General features: G+C 38.0%; 1 protein-coding gene across 4 annotated transcripts in view; it reads right to left on the bottom strand.

Moving 5' to 3' along the window:
• Window positions 1-14,288: 14,288 nt before the first annotated feature.
• Window positions 14,289-27,023, bottom strand: part of RBM27 (RNA binding motif protein 27) — a 72,671-nt gene continuing 59,936 nt past the window's right edge. For all 4 annotated transcript variants that reach the window (XM_023256343.2, XM_023256355.2, XM_023256351.2 and 1 more), the window contains 2 exons: window positions 17,212-17,322; window positions 14,289-15,785 (listed from right to left, as the gene is read on the bottom strand). In XM_023256343.2, the coding sequence (XP_023112111.1) occupies window positions 15,702-15,785; window positions 17,212-17,322 (195 nt within the window). In that variant the 3' untranslated portion in view covers window positions 14,289-15,701. The remainder of the gene's footprint in view (window positions 15,786-17,211; window positions 17,323-27,023) is intronic.

The following is a 27,023-nucleotide window of genomic DNA, read 5'->3' as shown; positions in this document are numbered from 1 at the left end:
GAGCCCAGTTCCCTCCATGTTCCAAGAAAGATGTGCAGGATGGTTGGTATCAACTAAGGGACAAAAATGGTGGCCACAGGAGACTGGTGTTCTAAGCCCATGCTTTCTCCAGCACTCCTCTTACCACCTCCGCTGGAGACTGAGGAGGAAGGAGTTCCCTTCAAAGGCACTGGTAGTCCTCAGAACTTGTATCCAAAGGGTCACAGGGAATGACCCCTCTTTGGGAAGGTCATCTCTGTCCTGCCTGTTGAATCATGTGTCATCAACGTATGGAGTGAGCCTAGGAAGCATTTCTCACATCGCACGCAGAATCACTCAGGAAAGTTTAAAAAACATATATGTAGATTTATGTATGTATTTATTCATATTGAGTGTGTGGTGTGTGACTGCGTGTGTGTACGTTGTGTGAGTGCACATGAGTGTGTGTGTGGTATGTGCATGTGGGGCAGTGTGTGGTGAGTGTGTGTGTGTCTGTCTACTATAAAGCCTTTCTCTAGAACTACAGACTTAGAATCTTCACTGCTGGGGCCTAATAACCTGTACTTTCTAAACTATTTTTAAAATTTATTTATTTTGAGAGTTGGGGAGGGGCAGAGAGAGAGAGAGAGAGAGAGAGAGAGGGAGAATCCCTAGCAGGCTCCATGCCAAAGGAGGCTCTATCTCACAAACCATGAGACCATGATATGAGCTGAAATCAAGAGCTGGAGGCCAACCGACTGAGCCACCCAAGCGCCCCAATATGTACTTTCTAAAGTTCACTAGGAACCTTCTGGTGTGCAGTCGGATTTTGGAGTTACTATTCAAAGGCAGGGATACTCTATGTCCAGTGTCACAGTGCATTTGCGTGCCTCATATACCTTGCTGTGATGTAAAGAGTATCAACATTTGGTGCAGTCGGTTCAGCTCATGTCATGATCTCGTGGTTTGTGAGTTCAAGCCCTGCGTCGAGCTCTGTGCTGACAGCTTAGAACCTGGAGCCTGCTTCAGATTCTGTGTCTCCCTCTCTCTCTGCCCCTCCTCCGCTCTCACTCTGTCTCTCTTTCTCTCTCTGTCTCTCTGTCAACATTAAAAAAGAATTTTTTTTAAAGCGTATCAACATTTATGAAAGACCCACTGTCATAAATCAGGGTGGATTTGAGCTTAACGCGGTCACTATTTCTCCCTTCTGTGCTCGAACACTTTCTGCACAGAAAGAAGAGGAAGTTAAGCCATGAGTGCAGAAACCAGCTTCCTGTTTCCTCTCTGCAGGAGTCTGTAGTGAGCGAGGGCCACTGATGGGCCGTTAGTACATGCGGTTGAAATAATGCTTTACTTATCAGGAAAAGCTGGGGGGTGAGGGAAGAACTATTTTCAGTAGCTAGCACAATACAGTCCTGGGAGTGCATTGCTCAAGGGATTATGCATTGCCCACCGAACTGCTCTACAACAGACCAACAGTGTGCTCTCGCCTGGCAGAAGGACTCTCACCTCTCCAAAGAGAACCTGCCCCTGGCATGGGTCCACTCTCCTTCCACAGGCAACCTCTTGTATTGCCTGTGAACGTTTTCTGCTCTGTCCCTACTCAGCTGGGATGGCTTCAGCCAAGGACCCACAAGAGACTCTCTAGATGAGAGAGTCATGAACCAAGACAAAAACAATAGATTCCTTTAGTATCCATCCTCCCCCTGCTTCCCACCATCCCCTGTGCATATTCCCTTAGCATCAAGGATCCCTGGACCAGTCATTAGGTTGTGAAATTAAAATAGAAAAGCCACAAAGAGAGGAGAGCCTATTACCTAAAACCAAGCTCTCTGGAAGTGGCACATTAGCTCATTTCCCCAAATGTGGGGGACGTGTGCAGGGGCTGGGCAAAGTGTGCACGTCATTAGCCGCTCTAAGGAAATCAGACCCAACGTGCAGCCAAAGCTCTCCATGTCACTTCTGTGTTTTATTAAACAACACAACCTGTCAGGTCATGTAAATGGCACTGCTTCCTATACACAGACCAAATGAATTAGAAGAGGCATTCAGGTGTATGGCAATATTATATTCCACACTGGTCACATTTCTTCTTCTCTGTTTTTAATGTTTATTTAATTTTTTTTTTTTTTTTTTTTTTTTTTTTTTTTTTTTTTTTTTTTTACAGATGGCAAGTGAGGGAGGGGCAGAGAGAAAGGGAGAATCCCAAGCAGGTTCCACACTGTCAGTGCAAAGCCCGACTCGGGGCTTGAACTCACGAATCATGAGATCATGACCTGAGGCGAAATCAAGGAGTCACACGTTTAACTGACTGAGCCACCCAGGCACCCCCACCACTCACATTTCTATTTCCTTCTCCACATATTTCTAACCCGAAGGACATGCTTATTTGCTACATGACCTGTAAAAACACATAAACTCTCACAGAGCAGAATGGAATTAATCTGAAGTAGAATCACAAACACCTTATAAACCATAAAATGAAAAAAGGTGTGTGTGGCGCGGGGTGGAGAGCGAGGAGGAGTGAAGAGATGAATAGGTTGATTACCGGACTGACAATTGTCACGTGTTTTGTGCCACATTTCAACAAACAAATTTAATTTGCCTACGAAGGTATCGACAATTACAATTTCCAGACCAATCTTTTGTTTAGCTGCCCTACACACACTTCTGCTCAGATATTTTTACTTTAGGACAGGTGCCACTACCTTTAAAAAGAAACACCTGGAATAGTACCCAGTACTAAAATACCTGCAGAGTGCATTGTAATCACAATTAAACCAAAGGAAAGGAAAGGAAGATAATTGGTCATTCCAGAATTTCTCTTCTTCCCAGTGTCACCAGCCTCTTACTGCTCAGGAGGAAATAATCCTTAGAAAGATCTGAGCTAATAAGGCTATACAAAACCAACTTGTATGGGGGAAAAGGGCAAGGATGTTTCCTCTGTGTTTATTATATAATTTAATATACTTCTAAGACAAAAGGGGGGGGACACTCATTTGTTTCCAATGCAATGCAGTAAATGAGTTCTTCAAAAACTCCCCCGGTCACTTTTCCACATTACTACCAATGCAGAGAGTGACAATAGCAAATGATCTTTTCCTACAGGAAAGCTCAAAACTCTCCTGTAACCTGTGATTCCCACAGTGTAACGTACTATAACATTGTAAAGGTTTGAATAATTACGTAATCCTTAAGTTTGCTGCCTGAAAAAAGCGCCTTGTTGGTTATAAGACAGGTTCATTTTTTTCCCTGCAGGTGCTTATTCTTTTGGATTACAGCCTAGCGTTGGGACAGAATCCACAGGTTATATGCATTACTAGTGGAAAAGCCCCCTGCACCTGTAATGTTCCAGATCTAGTCCACATAAAGCCGTTATCAAAAATTTTGCACCTGCTGTCTATCCTCTGTTTTGGTTTTAAATTTGAAGTGCAGCTTCGCCTCTGGCTTCTGGGTAGTCACATTAAGTGAATAATCCCAACAATAAGAAAGAATAAGGCAGAAAAGAATGAAAGCCAAGGCAAGCATACTACCCCTCGCGATCCCTGAGGGAATTCGGTTGTCAAGACCTCCTTACTTCCTAAAGTGAAATCCTTTGCTACAGGAAATGGGTTTAAAAAAAAAAATCTTGCCATTTTATGAATAAAGAGATGATGTCCTGAGGAAGTATAAAATAGAGATATAAAAGTCTCAAAGAAGACAAAGTCTCCCACTGGTTAATAGTGTGGTTAAGTTAGACATGAGGAGGGGACGCCAGCAAGGGGAAGATTCCATCCTTTCCAGACAAAACGTGTCTGTGTATTTTCAACTTGAGTGTTTAAAACATTTTTTATCTTCCAGAATGTTCAATAAATCAATACATTTGCTTAAATGGTTACAAGAGAACCCACTAAAAACAGAAATGTTCCATAGTTTTAATAACATGATTCCTTTCAGTGTGTACCATCCCAATGATCATGTTATGAAGAGATGAAGAAACTGACAGCTTGCTTTTAAATATCTTTCTGCCTTTTATCAAGAAACACAAAGGGAACAACCGGGAAGTTACCACGAGGTACCTCTTCAAAAGCTGAGTCTTGTGTCCCCAAAGGATTCCATATGCCAAATAATATAAACAATTTTCTATTTTAATTGTTTTCCTTTGGTCACACCCTGAAGCATAATTCACTCACCACCTTGTCACACGCGGGTATGTGCAGTATGCACACATGGGAAAGCAAAGAAAAGTCTCATTTTTCACAACTAAGAAATTCACGCGAAAGGATTTACTGGGGCCCGAGCAAAGTCACACGGCAAATACCACAGCAGCCAGGGAGCACCCTCGCTGGAGTACGCCTGTTAAATCAATTCCCAGGTCAAAGAACTTGAGACTTTGGGGTGATACTTGTGCTCTTCTGTAACAGATTCTGTAAGCGTACAAAAAATACCTAATTTCTGCAGGGGAGGCTGCTAGGGGGTCCTCGTCCGGAAAGTGAGCCCCTTCAATCTGAAGTAAGTGACTTGCACAAAGCTGAAACCTACCGTATCTGACGTACCTCACAGCTACATGTAATGTGCATTTACAACTGCTCAGACATCAGGAAACGTCCTGACCTCGAGTCTAGTTGTCGCTACCGAGGTGATGAGCGTGGCCTATTAAAGAAATACACAAGTGCCAACTCGGGTATGAAGTTTTCCCTTGTCTCCAATGTGGCAGGACACATTTACTTAGGTGATGCCAGAAGGTTTAATGTCCAAAGTAGGAAATTCCGTTGTAGTTGAAAATAACTCTGTTCAGACAATCTGATGAAGCTCGGAAGATGTGTTAATAATAGCGGCTTACATTTCGCAGAGGCTTTTGGAGATTTTATCCAGTTAATGCTTATTGAAAGCGTGTGAACACTAAATCGGTGCTGATAGTGAAAGGCCCATTCTATAGGAATGAGTTGAGCATTTAAGACTAATTAATCCTAGCCTGCACAGGTAGCAGGCATTGGGACATGAATACCGCATCAAGCGATGTTTGAAAGTCTTACTGTGAAGTCAGTTATAACGTGACTTTAAATCTTAACTTTGCTTTGAGACTCTGGGTGACACAGCCTGTCTGTGGCTCACTTTTCCCTTGCACACACAGAGAAAAATCATAGTATATTTTACCACGTTATTGAAAGGACTAAATGAGAATGTTTGAAAACATGCCACATAGCAAGTCACGTTAGGAGCCTTGAAACGACAGCTAGTATTATTTTGACCTAAGGCTGGGGCTCTCTTGCCCACCCTATGGCGAGGAATGCTCCAGTTGTGGGAGAGGACCTGTGGGTCCTCAGAGCTCTGCTTGTCATGTCTCTTCACACAGGGAACACTGACATTAAAAGCACTATATGAGGGGCACCTGGCTGGCTCAGTTTATGCGGTGTCCAACTCCTGATCTTGGGGCTGTATGTTTGAGCCCCATATTGGGTGTAGATATAACTTAAAAATAAAATCTTTAAAAATTTAAAAATCTTTTAAAAAATGGTACCATGCTTAAAGAAACCAGTATTTAAATTAAAAAAATAATAATTCACAGGAAATATACTGGGAGGTAACAATAGTCTTCACAATTCCTTTTCCAAATTTATAATCAGTTCTTAACACCATTAAAATTGTGGTGAAGCGAAATGAAAATGAACCAACTAAAGAGTACAGATAATAGATTGTTATTATCTCTTCTAGTTCTCCTAATTGTTTACTCAACAGTTACTATAGGGCTTCTGTGTGCAGAATATTCACCCTGTCTGATCAAACATGTTTTCTGAATTTCTTATTTATGGCACACACACAAAACTGCATCATGTTTCTGGGCCAGAATGATCAAGGAGCCCCAATTGACATGTTGAAGAGAATCAGGGTGCCAGAGTGGCTGTCTGTAAAGTGCCCAACTGTTGATTTCAGCTCAGGTCACGATATCACTGCTCCTGAGCCCAAGCCCCGTGTCGGGCTCTGCACCGACAGTGCAGAGGCTGCTTGGGATTCTGTCTCTCCCTCCCTCTCTCAAAATAAATAAATAAATAAATAAAACTAAATGTCAACAAGAATCGAACTTGTACATCTCTCCTTTTATTTTAGAGAGAGGGCATGAGCAGGGTAGGGAAAGAGAGAGAGAGAGAGAGAGAGAGAGAGAGAGAGAGAGTTTTAAGCAGACTCCACACTCAGTGTGGAGCCCGACTCAGGGCTCAATCCCATGACCCTGGAATCATGACCTAAGCTGAAATTAAGAATTGGACGCTCAAGTGGCTGAGCCACCCAGACACCCCACTCTTCTCCTACTTTAAGTGTGCAAATTTTCTTGGGAGTCTGACTCATGAAGTCCACAAAGAAAGAAGAAAACAAATGAAACCATCTACTGTAACCAGTTCTGCCACCCAAGGTCTATGAAGTAGAAAACCCCTGCCAGTGACGATCACTGAAACCAAAATGAATGAAAACACAATCCTCCTGGGCTGCAAGACAGGAGATGCAAAATATGCTCTGTGCTTTGTTTGCAGACAACGTTCAGAGTCTTCTGAATGTGTCATAATGTACCTGTTAGGGTTTTTTTCTAGATATGGCCATTTCTGAAAAATTGATGTGTCCACAACTCAGGTAGCTTTGAAAAATATTAAGAGCTTAGCATAGAAGCTTGCCATAAAGAGTTGTTACATACGGGAATGCAAGCTGGTGCAGCCACTCTGGAAAACAGTATGGAGTTTCCTCAAAAAAACTAAAAATAGAACTACCCTACGACCCAGCAATTGCACTACTAGGCATTTATCCATGGGATACAGGTGTGCTGTTTCGAAGGGACACATTCACACTCATGTTTAAAGCAGCACTATCCACAATAGCCAAAGTATGGAAAGAGCCCAAATGTCCATTGATGGATGAATGGATAAAGAAGATGTGGTATATATATATATATATATATATATATATATATATATATATATATATATATAATGGAGTATGACTCGGCAATCAAAAAGAATGAAATCTTGCCATTTGCAACTACATGGATGGAACTGGAGGGTATTATGCTAAGTGAAATTAGTCAGAGAAAGACCAAAATCATATGACTTCACTCATATGAGGACTTTAAGAGACAAAACAGATGAACATAAGGGAAGGGAAACAAAAATAATACAAAAACAGGGAGGGGGACAAAACAGAACAGACTCATAAATATGGAGAACAAACTGAGGGTTTACTGGAGGAGTTGTGGGAGGGGGGATGGGCTAAATGGGTAAGGGGCACTAAGGAATCTAATTAAAAAGAGTCCTTGCATAAGCAAGTCCTTGCTTCTAGTAGATTTTAATCATATACTTTTCAATCTTTAAAGCCTTCTCTTTAGCTTTATCTCATTTATCAAGGATAGTCACCAAAAATATAAAACTAAGAGTGGATCAAACTTCTCTGACATATTTGGGGCCTCAGGAGACCACACAGCACCATTCTATTAAGAGTACTCCAAATAATTCTCACATGAGTGGCTAAAGTGCAGAAATGTATAATTTATTAGGATTTAAATAAATCACAGGGAAAGAAGTGCTTTAAAGTTATTGGTAGAAAATTTTCAATAAGTAAAAAAATCATAGTTCTAAGAAATTAGGTTCTGTGTATAAAATTTTTGCCCATCTTTATATATTTCAAAGCAAAATATGCTGATGATGCTTTAAAAACAGCACATATGCATTGTGTGACCATGGAATATTTGTCAAGAATGAAAAACTTTTTCTGTTATATCTATGAGAACGTGCCTAGTTTTCTCATGGGCTGCCAAAGGGAAAAAAAAATTCCCTTTTCTCCCAACGGTGCTTACATCTGGGGTGTGTGTGTGTGTGTGCATGCGCGCACATTTGTGTTTTCCTGCAGGTGACAATTATCACCATGCCATTAGTAGTCAATAAACATTTCATAGTTGCCAAAAGAGCTAAAATCAGAAATTCCCCAAGGATCTAGAAAGACATTACTAAAATAAGAAATCCAAACATGTAAAAAATCAAATAATTCTATGAACAATAGAACAAAGACATGAACATCAGTTTTATTCACTGAGAATATATTCTTGAAAAAAAAAAAACTATGGCATAAACATAACTGTAAACGAACACTGCTATTCTCAGCACTTTTTGCCTAGAAAATTCAGTATACTATATGAAAACATCATTAAATTAAAGCATGTAAACTTATTTATGTACAACATGATTTTTTTAATGCCAAGGTTAAAAGGAAGAAGGCACCAGAAATATTGAAAAACACAAAGAGGCAAGGTAGAAATACTACAAGATTATCATAATTCAGTTTGCCATGGGGAAAATATTTAAGATAAAATTGAAAATAAAATAAACATAGGTTATGAAATAGCCAAATTAGTGTGAAATGTATCAAATTGGCTGGCTGTACATCATGGAGGTCACAGAAAATTACTTTAAAATGTTTCCCCACAAATTAGCATATATAAACACTGTTCTCCATGGTTTCCAATATGCTACCTAAAAACACAGTGTTGCTCCCCAAGGGAGCTTGGTTCCAATCCAAGGCAGATGAGCTAGATGGAGCCAGAATGGCAGTGTTTGACAGACACTGATAAAAAAGGCCAGTGACATTCTACAGACTTGCAATATTCCATTTTATTAGAAGCAGCAGAGCACAGAGGTTAAGGATGTCAGCTCTGGAGGCCGACCCGTGTTCAAATCCTGATCCCACCACTAAAGGCTGTGTGACCTCCAGGAAGCCACTTGACCACTCCAAAACTCAGTTCTCACAGGTGAACAGAGGAGGTTAGAGTACTCTCTTCAAAGGGCAGCCACAAGCACAGAATGCAGGCAAACTTCCCGTTACCCGGTACACACCCTGCATTCAATATTTGCCGGATATTATGTTTAAAAAGTGAACAGTTTGAAATGATCAACCAGTTTAACTGAAAATATTTACTTGGGACTATTGGCATCACAGGAAGCCACACTTTATTGCTTAAGGACTCCCACAAGGGATGTACAGAGAGACGAGAGAATAAGAATACTGAAATGTACCAATAGCTTATACTTGCATGATTAGTACCCTTTTACTTTGCAGACTTAATGGGTTTTCTTCTGGGGCTTTCTGAAAATATGGCAAGTCTCATCCACATGCTTCCAGTCTTTCTCTTTACATTTTAGGAAATGAAAAAGCTCAGGCATGTAAAGATACAAATGACACACTTGCCCAGAATTAAGAAAAGTGGCAAGGATTCGGTAGTAACTTTTTTTACAGGGGTTTATCAACATCTGTTACAAACCTAGAGGGCAATGTGTTTGAAAGGGTAAAATTCAATGGCGCAATGTCAGACTTCATACAGTGTTCTCACAGAGATAGCATACTCGATTGTTTTGAATGCTTAATAGCTAAGGCAAACTCTAAATGCAAAACAAAATCCAAAGTCAAATAATTTTTATTGATTCACAGACACTAAGTAGTTGCAGTTGTATGGACTTCACAGGCAGGGCCTCCCCCAGCCCACTTTTTAAAAAATAAATGTCTGCAAAGTGACTTGAATTTTGTAAAAAGTAGCACCAGTACAACAGTATTCCACTCCCTTCCCAGGAGAAATAATAACAAAAATATAAAACACTGCAGGTATGTTTAAGAAGTTGCTCACAGTTGTCTATTTTAAAAAATTGAAAATTATAAAACACCTTCATGTTCAAGAGCATTCACTCATCAATAAAGATGTTGATGCATACATTCCTTCCACCTTTATTTTTAGGCTAATGGTCAACTTCACATTCCAGACTACTTACTTTTCCAAGCAAAACACAGAAGATAAAATTGATACCATTTAATCTCAAAATAGTAGTGATGATGTGATAGCAAGGGAGAGAGTGGTTTAAAAATGCAATTCCCCCTGCAATTCAAAAGGCTTGTTTTCCAAACTGCAGTTCTGAAAGCCAAATACTGGGTCCTGACAAGAATTTGTAATAAAAAGTATCAGGTCATACTGGGTAGTAAAGGTACATATTGTTGCTAACCTTTTTTCTAATATGTGCGTGCGTGTGTGTGTGTGTGTGTGTGTGTGTGTGTGTGTGCGCGCGCGCGCGCGCGCGCGCGCGCATCACAATGTGCCTGGGTCACAATTCAAAATGTGTTTTTCACTGTGAGTTGCTGTGAAAGATTTAGTCACTGCTCTAAGGCCAACTAAATTTTGCCTTCTGGAGCCCCCTACAGGCTCTACATGTTTAAAACTTCAACCCTGCAGTAAATAAATCATCTTTCTGTTGCAGGGTGGTTCAGAAACTACAACTCAATAGCTTGCACAGGAACACATAGATAGGCAGTGTTTGATCCAAAAGACGTAAACTGAACACGTGTGCAGCTTCATCCTTGAAGCCAAATCCTCAAGAAACCAAATGAATTTAGCAAGGTCTGTATTAGCTCTTAGCATCTAATTTAAAATTGGAAGGGCACCTAAGTGGCTCAGTCAGTTAGGCGTCTGGCTCTCGATTCCAGCTCAGGTCATGATCTCACGGTTTATGAGATTGAGTCCGGCATCGGGTTACACGCTGAGAGGGCAGAGCCTGCTTGGGATTCTCTCCCCCACTTCCCCTGTTTACAGTCTCTCAAAATAAATTTTAAAAAATGAACTTTAAAAAAATATTTAAAATTAGAGGAGACATTATCCATATTTCACAATAACAGCTGTCTGAGGGCAAACTAAGAGATGAAATCACAAGGAATGTTCACCATTCACTTTTATGAAGTTTTTACAAAGCAATGTTAAGAAAATCAACAGGAAGATGGCTAGGGTCCCTGAAAGGCTTTTCACAACTCCATTCCCCAACAAAGGATTGAGTAAAGAACAATTCTGAAATACCAAGTACTAGTAACTCTTAAGAAGAGATCTGTATACCAAAGTAGAACTTTAGAACTTTATGAAGGGGTTAGAAACCTGAGGTGATGTGGGAAACCCCAGCTGATTTTCATTGGAAATTAGCTAATAGGCTATTAGATTAGGGCTTTCTTCCCTTGCTCCTCTATCATAAAGATAACAAAAGTTACAGCAATGTTTTCTCATGCTTAATCACCACCACTACCAAAAAAACAAAACAAAACAAAACAAAAACAAGTTTGCAGAAGCCCAAGGAAAGAGTAGACTCAAACTACAAATACCTTGGCAAACAATCATCCAACACTATTCTGACCTTAATTTCAACTGTATCAAGTTGCCTGTATCAGAATGCTGGGATGGTTTAGTTAACCTAAGGTCGAATGCAGAACCAGGTTAAGAGGCCAAATGGTAGATGATCTGGTAGAAATGAGATCACTTGGCAATAAGATCAATTTATAAAGCATAAATGGTGATTCGAAATACAAGCAATAGCAGTGTAGTCTTTTTTTTTAACTCTTTGTTAGTCCCTCAAATAGATCTTTGAGACCACAATTGAAAAAAAGTGCCCTGCCAGACGTTGGCTCACGTGTCTACAGCAATCCTGACTCATCTAAAGTGATCCCACATGCTGACATACACACTCACAACTTGTGTTTACAGTAACACTATTAGATCCAGACTAGATACTACACTGGACTCATGATGCAAAAATGTATCCTTGGCTTTAGGAAATTAACATCAAAATCAGTAAAAAACATCGCATGAAACCAGTAATTTCTGTTGAGAGTTCCACTTGAGCACAAGATTTGATTTGCCACCATTAAGCAGAATTATGTTTAGAAGTATGCTGGCTATTCCAAACGTCCCAGAACTAATGTTTAATATAAACATAATGTAGGTTAAATGAAACAAATGGTCACACAGACCTCACTTTACCTAATTCATAAAATACAGATAAAGTGTATTTGAAGAGAATGAAAACAAAATGTTCCCATTCTTTAGTATTTTCCTGTACAAGTTGAGAACTAAAGAATGACTCTTCTTAGACAATGCTTAATCATTTGAAGGGGAATTCAGAAGAAAAGCGATTTTTAAAATGAGAAAATAAGCCCAAGTGATACAGCTCTCTTTCTCGTCACCATCCAGGACGTGGTGTGTAATGTCACTTCCCTCTCCTGTTATTCCTTACAAGCATTCATCACAGTTAGAGCTGACCGATCTTTAGGTCACCTCTTCAAGGTGTTCTTTCCCTTCTCTGTACTCCACTTAAAGAAAATGTCCTTCCTCATCACTGGCAGGCATACTCAATCATCTCAAGCTAACATTAAAATAATTGTTTTCATAACATTGTTTGTGCTTTGTTATCTGAAATACCAAGACCCATCCATGAACAAAGGAACAGGGCTTTCCAAGGTTATTTACGACTAACACTTCAATACCCTTCTCATTCATTTTTAAGACCACCCTGTTCATGAAATATTCTCCTGAATATTTAATACCCAGTGACTTCAGTACCCAAATTCATATTGAGTGCATTCTCTCATGTACATGAACCCAACATGAAACACATGCATATCCACTGCCCACTCATTCTCACATACAAGCAAGCATACACACACATTTTCTTTCTTTCCAGAACAAGCCAGAATTACAGCTCTTTTGGTGATTGTTAGAATTTTTGGAATGGTTCATAAATTTTCCAAATTATTTTGAATTTGTAATACTTTTATCTTTTTTCTTTTTTTTTCCAATTGTGAACCATTCCATATTGCATCTTTATTGCAAAAGTCAACATGCTTCTTAGAAATTCAGATTGTAATTGATAAAACAAACATTACATATATGAATTTAAATGTATAAACAGTTAGAAATTCAACAATATCTCCTATTATACTATTACACAAGTTCACAATTTTGTAAAAACTATAATACAGGCATACTATACATCAAGAGGAACCACTATTCCTTTTCACATGATTTTTTTCTTTTTCAAATAATGATCCATCACCATGGACCTACCTATAGCAAGACTGTTGCCCAATTTATCATCTTAGCTGCTGACAGTGTTTTCCCAATGTTACAACATGAAGAAATTGAGGGAAATTCTGCCTTCCCTAGGGTCACCTTTTTAAGCCTGGGCAGCAATCCACTAGTAAACCAGGCTAACCCAGCCAGACTGGTGGCTGTTACCGCTCTTCAGCTACTTAGATGGCATCCACATTAAACAGGACAAAATTTGCCTCAGATGCTGTATGTTGTTTCTGTAAGTGAAGATGCCAAGAAAACAAGTCATGGTAGTAACTTACTTTTTAGGGCAATTCTAATGCTTGGGGATTTGAAGGTGGAGGTAAGAACTCCTAAAGGAAAAAAATACACTCAACTATTTTATGCTGACCTTAACTAAATTTCCCAATATTATATTTTACCCATATTTTGAATTCATTTTGGAGAGTCAGACATGTTTTAGAATTCGTAGGACATTTAAAAAGTATATCAGTCCTATTTTAAGGTGTATCTGAAAACTACCTTTTATAGAAGGGCCTCCAATCTCCCTGGAACAAGGGTCTGCCTATTCTTTACTTGAATGCCCTTCTCTTTCATCCCCTCTCCCCCAGTAACTAAAAAAAGTCAAATCAATCTCCAACTCTCTCTACACCGAGAGTATTATAATACGATGTCAATTCTGAAGTTAAAAAATCATATGAAAAGGAATCTCATTCTGCTGAACTGTCAGTCTACTGAAAATTTTCTTACAGCTCCATTAATTTACTGTAATTTTCAGTTTCCAAATACAAAAATACAACAATTCTTATTGAAATCTATACGCTGGTAGTTTTAGTACACAAAAAAACCAAACAAATTATTTACAAAATTATACAGTTTAAGAAAAAACTTTGTACAAAAAATATATAAATCCTTTGTTCCCTCTATCACGTTTAAACTGTCAGGACTCAAAATATTCACCACAATGAATCTTTCAAAATATATACCGACTGAGCCACAGACATCAAAATTTCATTAGAGATGATGGAGGAGGAAGGAGCAAGATTGCTTATTCTAGGTACCCCATTGTAAGGTTTTCCTTCTTTTATAAGCTTATTTTTTAGCTTCAGTGTTATCAGAAAATATAATAACAACCTAGAAAAAGGAGGTCCTTATTATAGTGAAGGGAAAATTACATGAACTTAAAAATGATCCTGGTTTGATACATCATTCCAGGAAAATACGGAGAAGAGAAAAGGTAATCAGAACGTGGGATTTAACTTCTTAGAGCTAAGTAAATCTAGAATCCTGATGGTTTTAGGTTTCTTAGTGAATAGTTTCTATTTTGAGAAACAGCCTTTACCTCAGGATACAATATCCTTGATATAGTGATCACCAAGAACCTTCTGAAGCCAACAGGAAGTTTCAAATTTTCACACCACACATATATAAAAACATAGATGTGCATATCCTTGAAAAAGTGACATCCTATGTACATTAATCACTTTATTTTCCCAGGGGTCAATACAGTGTAGTGTTGCTCCTCTGCTTTTCCATCTAACATTCAGAACACAAGGACATAAATTTACATATATATTTTACTTAACAGATAATCTACTCTATACAGTGTACAGTAAAAATGCACACAGTGAAGGAAACTGTCTATTGAAGGATGCATATGTTCATGGATAGCAACAAGCTACAAAATTATGAAAATATAAAGTCATCTGATCAAAGTCAAGTTATGACTCCCATTTATTACTAGCATACCCATCACCCTACCCCACCCCACCCCCACCCTATCCCCAGTCACCTCACCATCATAGTTTAAATTTAGGAAAAGAATTTCAGACACTTTGTAACCCTCTTTTGTAACTACTAACTAAACTGAAGCTTCAAAAACGAAAAAGGAAAAGCTGGTGACTCTCCCCCCACCCCCCCCCCACCCCCCGCAAATCCTTCCATTATTCTCATCGAAACATCACTTATTTATCAAGGTGCTGGTTTAAACTTTTTATTGGGGACTGACTTTTTGGTGGCCCAAAAGAATCACTTATCTCAACAGTGGGTAAGTCAGGCCTATTAATAAGAAGGCAAGAAAAAGAAAATGGGGACAAGAAATGGGCAACAGATTAAAGACTTTTACACTCTGGGAATATTTTTTAAAAGGACCAACTGAACCCATTCTCACTAATTTCAAAGCAAACTAAGGATCAGCAGCATGAGTCCAGGAGAATTAATGACGACAGAATGAAAATACCATGAAACTAGCTACTGTTGCCTTACAGCATTTAAGAATACAGAGTTTGTTATGATTTACGCTAAAATAGTACTTGTACTGAACACCAACACCCCCCACCCCCCAAATTTAGAATGAATACAAACTGGGCTCCTCCATAGTAAAAAAATTAAAATAAATCTACTTTTCTTCCAAGACAACTCTTGAAAGCAAAAGGGTATTTTCATTACAAATATCTCCTTCTGTCTGACGACCCATCCATAACAGCTGAGAGTTAAGAGATTCCAGGCGATTTTGACATTTAATGAAATTTTATCAGCAGATTATAATCCAAAATAAAATTTCTGAACACCCTGTCATTTACATCATAATCCAACACCAATAGCAACAAAACAGGTGGTGTGGAAAATAAGGCTCTAGAGATTATCCGTATCATCCCTGTGGATCTTCACAACTGTGTAAAAGTCACTAGGCCTTTGGTGCTTTAATATCATGAACAGTTATGAGATGTGTTTAAATAGCAAACTTGCTGTCCTTAAACCTACTGTGTTGAAAAGAAAAATAAAAAAAATTTTTGGCTCATTGACTTCTTTAAATAATTTTAAAAAGTTGTTCTTTTCTAAACAATATTCCTAAAAATTATACAGCTCGAATCAGATTTCATCTTCGCCACGAACGAGACTCATATTCATCTTCATCCTCATCATCATCATCATGCAAAAACAAATCTGAGGTTTCCGTTTCCTGAGGAAAGAGAGAGTAAAATCTGCTTAGTGGTATAAGAAAGTTAAGTAAAATACTTAAAAAAATTTTTTTTCAATGTTTTATTTATTTTTAAGACAGAGAGACAGAGCACGAGTGAGGAGGGGCAGAAAGCGAGGGAGACACAGAATCTGAAGCAGGCTCCAGGCTCTGAGCTGTCAGCACAGAGCCCAACACGGGGCTTGAACTCACAAGCCATGAGATCAGGACTTGAGCCGAAGTTGGACCCTTAACCAACTGAGCCACCCAGGCGCCCCTAAGTAAAATACTTTTTAAGCCAAAGGACACAAAGACTAGTATACAAAACCTAGGACAGATTTACAAGTGACACACTCAGAGAGTAGTTAGCAGGGCAAAAACACCCACAACAGTCTTTCAATGTATACATATTTTCCTCCCCTGCTAATTTTGCCAGTTTTAACAGACTTCCATTCTAATATCATCAGGAAAATAAAATGTGACTGCTGAGTAGGAGGAGTAAAAGAAAAAATATCTATAAAATGTTTCTGATAAAATTAATCTATTCATAAAAATAAATAATTAAGTTTTCTTTTATGCCATTAACTTAAAATGAAAATATATGACCAAACTCCTCAACCTTTCTTTTAGTATCAAGTAATCTGTGATGGAGAGTATACTAACTTCCCCATGACACCAACATTCCCAACCTTATACAAAAATCTAAAATCTTACGTAAAATACAGATTTCTACAAACATTCCCAAAATATCAAGATTTTTCTTTTTTTTTTTTAACATGGGAAATGTTTCTGCTTTTGTTTTATAAAATTATCCACATGATCACAAAACTGTTGATCAATCATGAATGCTAACATCTATAAAACCAAAATTATGATGAATCAGGAATAACTTGCAATGTTGGCTAAAGGTCCCTTTTAATAAACAAATTAGAAATAGGAGTTAAAAAGTGAAATTATTTTTCATATTTTAAGAGTTTCCTTGGTTTAAATCCTTGGTTTCCTATTTCTTCCCTTTTACGTCCCACTTCCGTAACTCTCATTTTAACCAACTGTACACAGAAGGAAAATAAGAAACTTAAATCTATTACCTATGGAACGTGAATAAATGAAAAGCTACAACAACCAGCTAAAATGTATTTTGTCCATGTAATCCATGTCCTCACTTACCAGAATAAAAATTTCTAGAGCCCAAAGAAAGACAAAATAAATGCAAAGAAAAAAAAAGTGTCTCCTCTACCAGAAAATACCCCCCAAAGAGCTTTTTTTATGTGTCTGCACCTGTTCTCATTCTTTAATAAACTTCTAGTCTTTGATTACTGTGTGCATGAAAGAATCGTATTTATTTTAAAATTTATTTACTTTAATGTCAAGAAAAATACTACTTGAGAAACAATCTAATTCAGTGCTTATTTTCAATCGTTAAATTTACCTCCTCCTTGACATCTTCTTCCTCAGTCTCAGTGGATACAGAAGGCACCTTGGCCTTGTGCCATGATATTTGTAGCCGACGGTCTTTGAATTTTGACCCTTGGTTTGCAGTCTAAAATAAATTTCAGAAAAACAGAAAAGTTTATATTCATATTGTATGCTATTTAAAAGTGTAATGACTTTGGGGTGGAGGGATGTTAAAATGGATCTAAACACAATCTCTAGTAAGAGCTAGAAAAAGTGAAGTCCCTTTTAATTAAAGAACCATATGTACTGTTTTGCCCAGATAGTCCATGACTTGTATCTATGTCATGTTAACTTTAGGATTTGTTTTGGTTTAGATGATAAATTAATTATATAGTCACCCTACTTACAAAAGTCATGATGAAAACAACAAATGCTATCTTAATACAATTACTGGCCTTCAAGGACACCTGCGATGGCTCAGTCAGTTAAGCATCCAACTCTTGATTTTGGCTCCAGTCATGATCTCATAGTTCATGAGATCGAGCCCTGTTTAGGACTCTGTGCTGACTCGGCAGAGTCTACTTGCGATTCTCTCTCTCCCTCTCTTGCTCCCCCACCCTCAAAATAAATAAAGATTAAAAAAAAACAATTATTAACCTTTAGCTTTGATAATCTACATACTTAGACTGAAAACTTAAGAGTGATTTTTTTTCCAACGTTTTTTTATTTATTTTTGGGACAGAGAGAGACAGAGCATGAACGGGGGAGGGGCAGAGAGAGAGGGAGACACAGAATCGGAAACAGGCTCCAGGCTCTGAGCCATCAGCCCAGAGCCCGACGTGGGGCTCGAACTCCCGGACCGCGAGATCGTGACCTGGCTGAAGTCGGACGCTTAACCGACTGCGCCACCCAGGCGCCCCTTAAGAGTGATTTTTTAATGCCTAATGATCTCACAGCATCTCTCACAGCCCCAGTGATAAAGCTATTCCCACTTCATCTTCTGAAATGCCAAACAACAATGACAAGTACCCACCCATTCTATATATTCAATAAATGTTAATCAAACACCTGCTATCCTAACTCAAAATAAAACTGTTCAGTTTCAAATGTATTTCTTGGTACTACCATCCAATTTCTTCCTCCCCAACAAATTTCATTAAGAGAAAACAAAAATTTTAAAGACAAAGCAACAGAGACAAAAGAATATAGACCCAAAGTTTCATTAAAGTGAAATTCAGTCTTTCCTATTAATGGTGCCAGATTGTAGAACATCCCCAATTCTGGGTTCAATCCTGAAAAATGTAATAGAAGGCATTCTTTTAAATATGGGGCTTCACTCTAGTTTTTCTAAGAAAAATGTTGATAAATATCAGTAAGCATGTGCCAAATGTTTCCATAGAACACTCAGATGACTGCACGTTAAGACTGTACCAGATCCAGAACCAGTATGACCAGAAATCAGCATGTGATCTAAGGAAAAATTCTTATTATCCTTGTGGAGGTTGAATGTTTATAAAGTGATACCAAACATTTTAACTCATGGGACATATTACACTATGTATCAAAATGGCCCCATCTTGTAAAACTCAGGTAGTTGCTAATAGAACGGATCTCATCACAAGGAAAAAAAGAATTCTAACTATGTGAGGTGATGGGGGTTAACTAAATTTATTTTAGTAATCATTTCACTATAGGTATATGTATTCAACCATTATGTTGTATATCTTAAACTAATAGGATGCTGTATGTCAAGTAGATCTCAATAAACCTGGGGGAAAAATTTGGTAATGTGTGTAGGAGACCTCCTGTGCCCTTACTCTTTTAACATACACAGCCCAATTAAAGAGTGCCTTTTTCAGTATTTTGTTCACCTCTGTATTACTTGAATTCTTCTTTCTAGCATTACTGAGATATAACTGACAAACAAGACATTTATAAGTGTAAAACATGATGATCTAATATACATATGCAATGTGAAAAGATTCTATCAAGTTCATTAACCCATTCATCACCTCACATATTTACCCGTTTCTTGGGGTAGAAATATTTAAGTTCTACTCTCTTGGCAAATTTCAATTATACAATACAGTGCTATCAACTATAGTCACGATGTAACACATTAGATCCTTAGGCTTTATTTGTTATTCGAACTTGTAAAGAAAGATCTGTTACTTTTATAATCACAGAAGGCAATATAGATTTTTTTTAGTCTATATTTACTGGGTCGCCCTCCAAAGAGGACAGCAGTTCTGTCCTCCAAAGGGAATTTTAGGCCATTAAATGTAGTGCATATAAAATACTGAAAGAAAATGAGAAATGTAATTTGTATGCAGTCAGGAACTAATAATATGTAATTCTCACAGTCTAACCTACAACAATAAGTAAGATTAGTGATTAGAATAAAGATGTATTTTAATAATACCAAGTCAAGAATTCCCACACACTACTGGTGGGTATCTAAACTAGTAAAACTGATGTAGTCTGCTCAACAATTCCATATATATCAAACATATATGTGTATACACATCTACTGAAAGATCTATGAGAATACTATCAATGGTGTTCATAAAAATCATGTGAAAATAACCCAAATACCTATCAACAAGAGAACAGAAAAATAAACTGTGGTATATTTATACAACTGAAAATAATATAGCAATAAAAATGGTGAATTACTGTTACATGTAACAACATGAATGAATCTTACAAACATAACGTTAAGGGAAAAAACAGACACATAAGAATATAGACTGTGTGGTTCCATTTATATAAATTTTTTAAATAGGCAGACTAATACTGTAATATTAAGGAATGCACATTTAGGTGATAAAACTACAGCTGATTCTCATTATTTGCACTAGTTGTATGAAGTTCACTGCAAGTACTGAATTAGCAAATACTGAACCACTGCTCCTAGGGCAAACAGAGTAAGGCCAGGTTCCTATGAGCTTCTGGTCAAAACATTTTCTTCAACTAATCAATACACAACCTTGTTTTATGCTTTAAAGACTCTTTATTTAAAATATACTGTTGGGGCGCCTGGGTGGCTCAGTCGGTTAAGCGTCCGACTTCATGAGTTCAAGCCCCGCATCGGGCTCTGTGCTGACAGCTCAGAGCCTGGAGCCTGCTTCACATTCTGTGTCTCCCTCTCTCTCTGCCCCTTCCCTGCTCATGCTGTGTCTCTCTCTGTCTCAAAAATAAATAAACATTAAAAAATTTAAACATAAAATATACTGTTGGGGTGCCTGGGTGGCTCAGTCAATTAAGCGTCCGACTTCGGCTCAGGTCATGATCTTGCAGTCCTTGAGTTCGAGCCCCACGTAGGGCTCTGTTAACAGCTCAGAGCCTGGAGTCTGTTTTGGATTCTGTGTCTCCCTCTCGCTCTGCCCCTCCCCTGCTCACATTCTGTCTCTGTCTCTCAAAATAATAAATAAATGTTAAAAAATATTTTTAAAAATATATATTGTTGAAATCACTGACACTGAACTCATGGCCAAAAGCACTCATGCCTGAACAAAGCTTACCTAACACATGTGTCTTCACCATAAGGTATATCACAGCCTCCCTGAACTTTCGACATAGCACTTGAGAACTATACTTGGCGGTGGGGGGGGGGGGGGGATTTCAAATAGGAAAATCAACAATGAAAACCACAAAAATGAGAAAAACGTGGTACTAAATCAACTGCAAAAAGCACACTTGTTTACAGTTTGAGATGTGAAACAGTAAGACAGAGTGTCACCTTGTTTGAACTTAGCTGGGAATGTGTGCATCAGGTAACTCTGCCAATGTCTGCAAATGACCACAAGAGCACCTTGAGTACTGATTTTTGATCTTACAAATAATTTTACTAGGCAGGTTAATGTGCAAGTCCAAAATCCATGAATAATAAGGATTAACTATAGAACAAAAGCAAGGAGGTGATTATCAGAAAGTGAGGGTATGGGGTCACTTTTCTGAGGAGGAGAGAAAACAGTAACTGGAAGGGGGCAAGGAGGAGGCTGGGAATATACTTTTTCCTTACCTGAGGAGTAGGTATATGGAAGTTTACCTTCTGATAAATCACTGAACTATATATATACGTTTCTAGTTGGTATAGTTTGTTTCAGAGTATTTTAAATTGAATATTAGCCTTATAATTAAAAAAAAATGTATAAAACAGCTAAGATACTTATGTTTAAAAAGCAAGGTATGGAATGCAGCTCTATATTTATACTCTGGTAAATTTTTTCAAGTGAGAGACTGTGTATGTATTCTTATATACAGAATTTTTTTCTATAAAGATATCTAAGAATAGTGACTACCTTTTAAGAGTAGGCAGAGATGAAGGAAAAGTGAAGATTTTTTACTTTTTATTAACCATATTTTTAACCATTTGTGTGTATTCTTTTTTTATTAAAGAATACTTTAATAACTTTAAGACTGGCCTCTAAAATGTAACGTATCTATTAAAATACGTAATTTTTCAATATGCACATATATTTTACCTAACACATATATCCATAATATAGCTTGAAACAATGAAATACTAGGGAAAAGTTAGATGTCCATCACTACAGGATTCTTTAAAGTTTACTTATTAATTTGGAGAGAGACGGAGAAAAAGAATCCCAAGCAGGCTCCACACCCAGTGCGAAGCCCAACTTGGGCTTATCTCATGACAGTGAGATCACGACTTGAGCTGATATCAAAAGTCAGATGCTTAACCAGCTGAGTCACCCAGGAGGCCCAGTAGAGGACTGTTTAAATCCAGTGTGGTACATCTATGCAATGATATACCATGCAGCCATTAAAAAGAAGACAGCAACACATGCACTAGTATACAATAATCTCCAATAACAATTTAATACATACCAAATACGAAGTGTATATGCAAAAGAGTATTGTATAGCACACCACCATTTTTGTTAAAGAGAGATAAAATAATGCATAAATACAGAAAAATATCTTCAAGAAGATATGTGAGAAACAGATAACAGTAATTGCCTACAGAGAGTGAAACAGTAACTGGACATAGAAGACATAGAAGGAAACCTTCTGTACACTGCATATACTTTTGTTTCCTTATATTTTTTTAAGTTAATTTATTTAGAGAGAAAGAGAGAGAGAGAGAAACATAGGGGAGGGTCAGAGAGAGAGAGAGAGAGAGAGAGAGATCCCAAGCAGGCTTTGCACTGTCAGCACAGAGCCCAATGCAGGGTTTGAAATATGAGATCATGACCTGAGCTGAAATCAAGAGTTGCATACTCAACCGACTAAGCCATCCAGGCACCCCTACACTTTTATTTCTTTTACACTTTGTACATGTGTGCTGCCCCTCAAAATATAAGGTAATTCAAATAAAGTAACATTCTTATATATGAATATAAGAAAATCAATTATATACCATCAATGAAAAGTTATATGCAGTAACTTAGAGGTACTTGGAACCTTAGAGGCAGAAGTTACTAGAAATTCATCTAACTTGACCATTTTCCAAGATCAGAAACTGATGCCAATTCTGTCAGTCATCACTTATCAATTACCTGACCAGCAAATATGATCAAACAAAACTGAAGTGCTACTGAGGACATAGGCAAATAGGTACTCTTATCTAATGTCACTATAAGTAAAACTTAGTACAACATTCCTGGAGGGTTATTTGGCAAGCTGTCCTAAAATTTTAAGTATGCATGCCTTTTGGGGCACCTGGGTGGCTCAGTCAGTTGGGCCTCTGACTTCAGCTCAGGTCATGATCTTGCACCCTGTGAGTTCAAGCCCCACATCGGGCTCTGTGCTGACAGCTCAGAGCCTGGAGCCTGCTTTGGATTCTGTGTCTCCCTCTCTTTGCCCCTCCCCTGCTCACTCTCTCTCTCTCTCAAAAACAAATAAACATTAAAAAACTTAAAAAAAAATATGCATGCCTTTCATCTAGTCCTCTCACTCCTACGAACTAATGTAAAATAGGGTTCGCAACTGAGACATTACTCTGGGGGGCATTTTGGGTGTCACACTGACTGAAAAACACTTACTGGCATTTAGTAGGCGGGAGCCAGGAGTGCTAAAGGTCTTAACATGTACATGACTGTCCTATATAACAAACTGTTCCACTCACAAATGCAAAATCCAGTAAGATGTCTGTAACATTGTTCACAGCAAAATGGGAAATACTCTAGCCATCAAAGGCAGTATCAGTAGTTCATGAAAGATCTACCATTACTAAGAGATTTTTTACAAGGTCTGAAGAATGGCAATATTGAAGTGCTATTCAGAAAACTTGCCCTGAATACTAAATCCAGAGAAAGGGGAACTTTTGTTCTAGTAAACACAAAGGAAAATTATCTTTCAAATGATAAGGTATCAATCACTTCCATATACAATAAAACTCTCAAATATATTTCCACACACTTGAAAGATGGGAAAGGGTAAAATCCCTACCTAGAGAGGCTACAGGGAAAAGTTAACCATACATGATAAGTCTTTAGTAATTACAGCAGAAGTATTCCATTGTCTTACTTGAAGGTCCAGGAATGAAGGAGTGATCAATTAGAGGCTCTTGCCAATAAGAACACAAAAAGTTGAATGAATTACACAAATATTTTGGAGGGGTACAGAAACTTAGACTTCTAAACCTGTTACTTTCTTAAGATTTAAAATACTCTCTGGCTACAGATGGAAGATGAACACGATAGTATGCAATGATACTAAAATGATTTATTTTTAGAGGCACAAATCCATTTAGAAAAAAAACAGAGAGAATACAACAAAGCTAAAAAAAAAAAAAAAAACATGGGGAGCTTAGAAGCAGAAGGATTAAATATATAATGCCTACAATTTTAAAATCAGGAAATAGCAGCAAAAACGTTTCAGGAATGAAAAAAATACCCAAAAAATCAGCTAAAAGATTTAAAAGTAGACATCCTTTAAGAATAGAAATTGGGGAGAAATAGAGTAATAAAATGATTAACAACCTTGTGGCTGTTAAGTTCATCTGACTCTTCAAATGATGTACACATACAACTTTTAAGAAAATAAAAACTAAAAAATTCCTATCAAACGCACCTAAGGTTTTTGAAGTTGTTTTCTTTCCCCTCTCTCTCTCTTTTTTTATGCTTATTTTGTTTTTGAGAGAAAGAGACACAGAATCTGAAGCAGGCTCCAGGCTTTGAGCTGTCAGCACAGAGCATGACGCAGGACTCAAACCCACGAACCGTGAGATCATGACTGAAGTTGGATATTTAACTAACTGAGCCAGCCAGGCGCCCGTTTTCTTTTTTCTATAACCGAGTGCTTTCCAAGTTTTCTTCAATGAACATCATGGAAGACACTGTCTTGCAAAAGAGTGAAACTGGACCATTCTCTTTCACCATACACAAAAATACACTCAAAATGGACTAAAGACCTAAATGTGAGACCAGAAACCATAAAAGTCCTTGAAGAAAACACAGGCAGTAATTTCTCTGTTATTGCTTATACCAACATTTTTCTAAATGGGTCTCCTGAAGCAAGGGAAATGAAAACAAAAATAAACTATTGGGACAACATCAAAATAAAAAGCTTCTGCACAGCAAATGAAACAATCAACAAAACCAAAAAGCCACCTATGGAAAAGGAGAAGATATTTGTAAAGGACTTATCTGATAAAGGGTTAGTATCCAAAATATATAAAGTACTTATAAAACTCACCCCACCAACCAAACAATCCAATTAAAATGGGCATAAAACACGAACAGACATTTTTCCAAAGACATCCAGATGGCAAACAGACACACTGAAACGATGCTCAACATCACTCAGCAGCAGGGAAATATAAATCAAAACTACAATGAGATGTGTTACCTCACACCTGTCAGAATGGCTAAAATCAACAAAAGAAGAAAGAACAAGTCTTGGCAAGGATGTGATAAAGGGGGAACATCTTGCACTGCTGGTGGGAATGCAAACTGGAGCAGTCACTGTGGAAAACAGTATGGAGGTTCCTCAAAAAGTTAAAAATAAAACTACCAGCCCTCCCCCCAAAATACAACTACCCTACCATCCAGCAATCACACCACTGGGTATTTACACAAAGAATACAAAAATACTAATTCAAAGGGATACATGTATTCCAAAATTTATAGCAGTATTACAATAGCCAAATTATGGAAACAGCCCAAGTGTCCATCGGCTGATGAATGGATAAAGAATATTCCAATGGAATATTAATGGATTATTATTCAGTTATAATAAAGAATGAAATCTTGCCATCTGAAACAACATGGACAGAGCCAGAGTTGTGTGGCTCAGCTGTGCTGAGCAAAGGAAGGCAGCAAAAAGACAAATGCCATATGACTTCACTCATAAGTGGAATTTAAGAAACAAAACGAGAGCAAAGGAAGAGAGGGGGGGGGGGCACACTGAGACACAGACTCTTAACTGTAGGGAACGGATGGTTACCAGAGGGGAATGGTTTAACTCAGTGATGTGGACTAAGGAACGCACTTGGTGTGACAAGCACTTGGTGATACACGGGAAGTGCTGAATCCCTATACTATACACCAGAAACTAATACTACACTGTATGTTAACTAACTGAAATTTAAATAAAAACTTTAAAAAAGACATTGTCTTAGTTGTTTAAACCAACAACTACTTGATCTCCTTCCATTCTACTGGACCCTGATTTTCATTACTGGTCAAGTGGCATATGGAACCATGACAGGTTTAATTCAATCATGGTAACCGTTTTCCTCAACAAGGATTAGTTTACAAACGGGTAAGGGACAATTCTGGCTAAGACACATGAGGGCACATCTGCTAAGTAAGAGTGGTATATGTCAGGGGTGGGGTGAGGGTGGAGGAGGGTGAGGGTTGAAACAGGGACACTTTCTGGGAAGGTTACCTCTCACGATTTTTTAAAATGTCATGAGAAAGGTACTGTTACCTTAAGCCTTTGGACGTTCTTTTTAGAGGCCATGATGTTTGTGGTTGCTATCACACCATGAAGAAAAATGCCTAAGAACAAAGCCAACATACTAGGCAGAGGAGACCTATGAAAAGAACCTGTGTGGCTCAGTTTCTGAATTAATTAAACCTAAAACCTCCCTAACTCTAAATTCATGAAAGGAAAGAAAATAAATCTTCCTATTTCCCAAGTTATCTTTTACTTGAAGCCAAACACATCCTGAGATGTGTGTATTACCTCCATAATCAGAAAGAAGAAAAAAAAAAAAAATCAAGTTCCACCCTGTATCATGGAGTACAACGGCTAAACCATACACCACAGTTCAAAAATCTTACAGTTAACTGATGCATGCTACTTGAAAATGTCTAAGCGCAGCTCAAGTATTCTAAACATTTAGAATAAGTAACTCTTCCTGTTTTGGATCCTGTCTCCCTTTCTCTCCATCCCTCCCCCACTCATGTGGATGCGCATTTTCTCTCTCTCTCTCAAAAATAAACATTTAAAATAAATACATAAAGCTGGTCTCTCACTTTACAAAAAGTGTGTGTGTGTGTTTGTGTGTGTTTGTGTGTGTGTGTGTGTGTGTGTGTGTGCACGTGCGTGTGTGTAGGTCAAACTGGTGAATGAAACTGGCTCAACAGTGAACAGAGTACTGCCAGCACAGTTCTCAAATCTGGACACTATATAACAACCCACCATTCTCTAAAGTCAGGGAGAAAAAGGACTAAGGGGTGTCAAACTCAGAGTGAAGTCTTGCTCTTTAAGATTTCCTTCACCATCGGGGCTCCTGGGTGGCTCAGTTGGTTAAGCATCTGACTTTGGCTCAGGTCATGATATTGGTGGCTCATGAGTTTGAGCCCCGTGTCGGCCTCTATGCTGATAGCTCAGAGCCTAGAGCCTGCTTTAGATTCTGTCTCCCTCTCT

Source organism: Felis catus, chromosome A1 (genome assembly GCF_018350175.1).
Source record: "Felis catus isolate Fca126 chromosome A1, F.catus_Fca126_mat1.0, whole genome shotgun sequence".
Lineage (NCBI taxonomy): Eukaryota > Metazoa > Chordata > Mammalia > Carnivora > Felidae > Felis > Felis catus.
The sequence above is the reverse complement of the archived record's forward strand: the minus strand, read 5'-3'. Positions and strand labels throughout refer to the sequence as shown.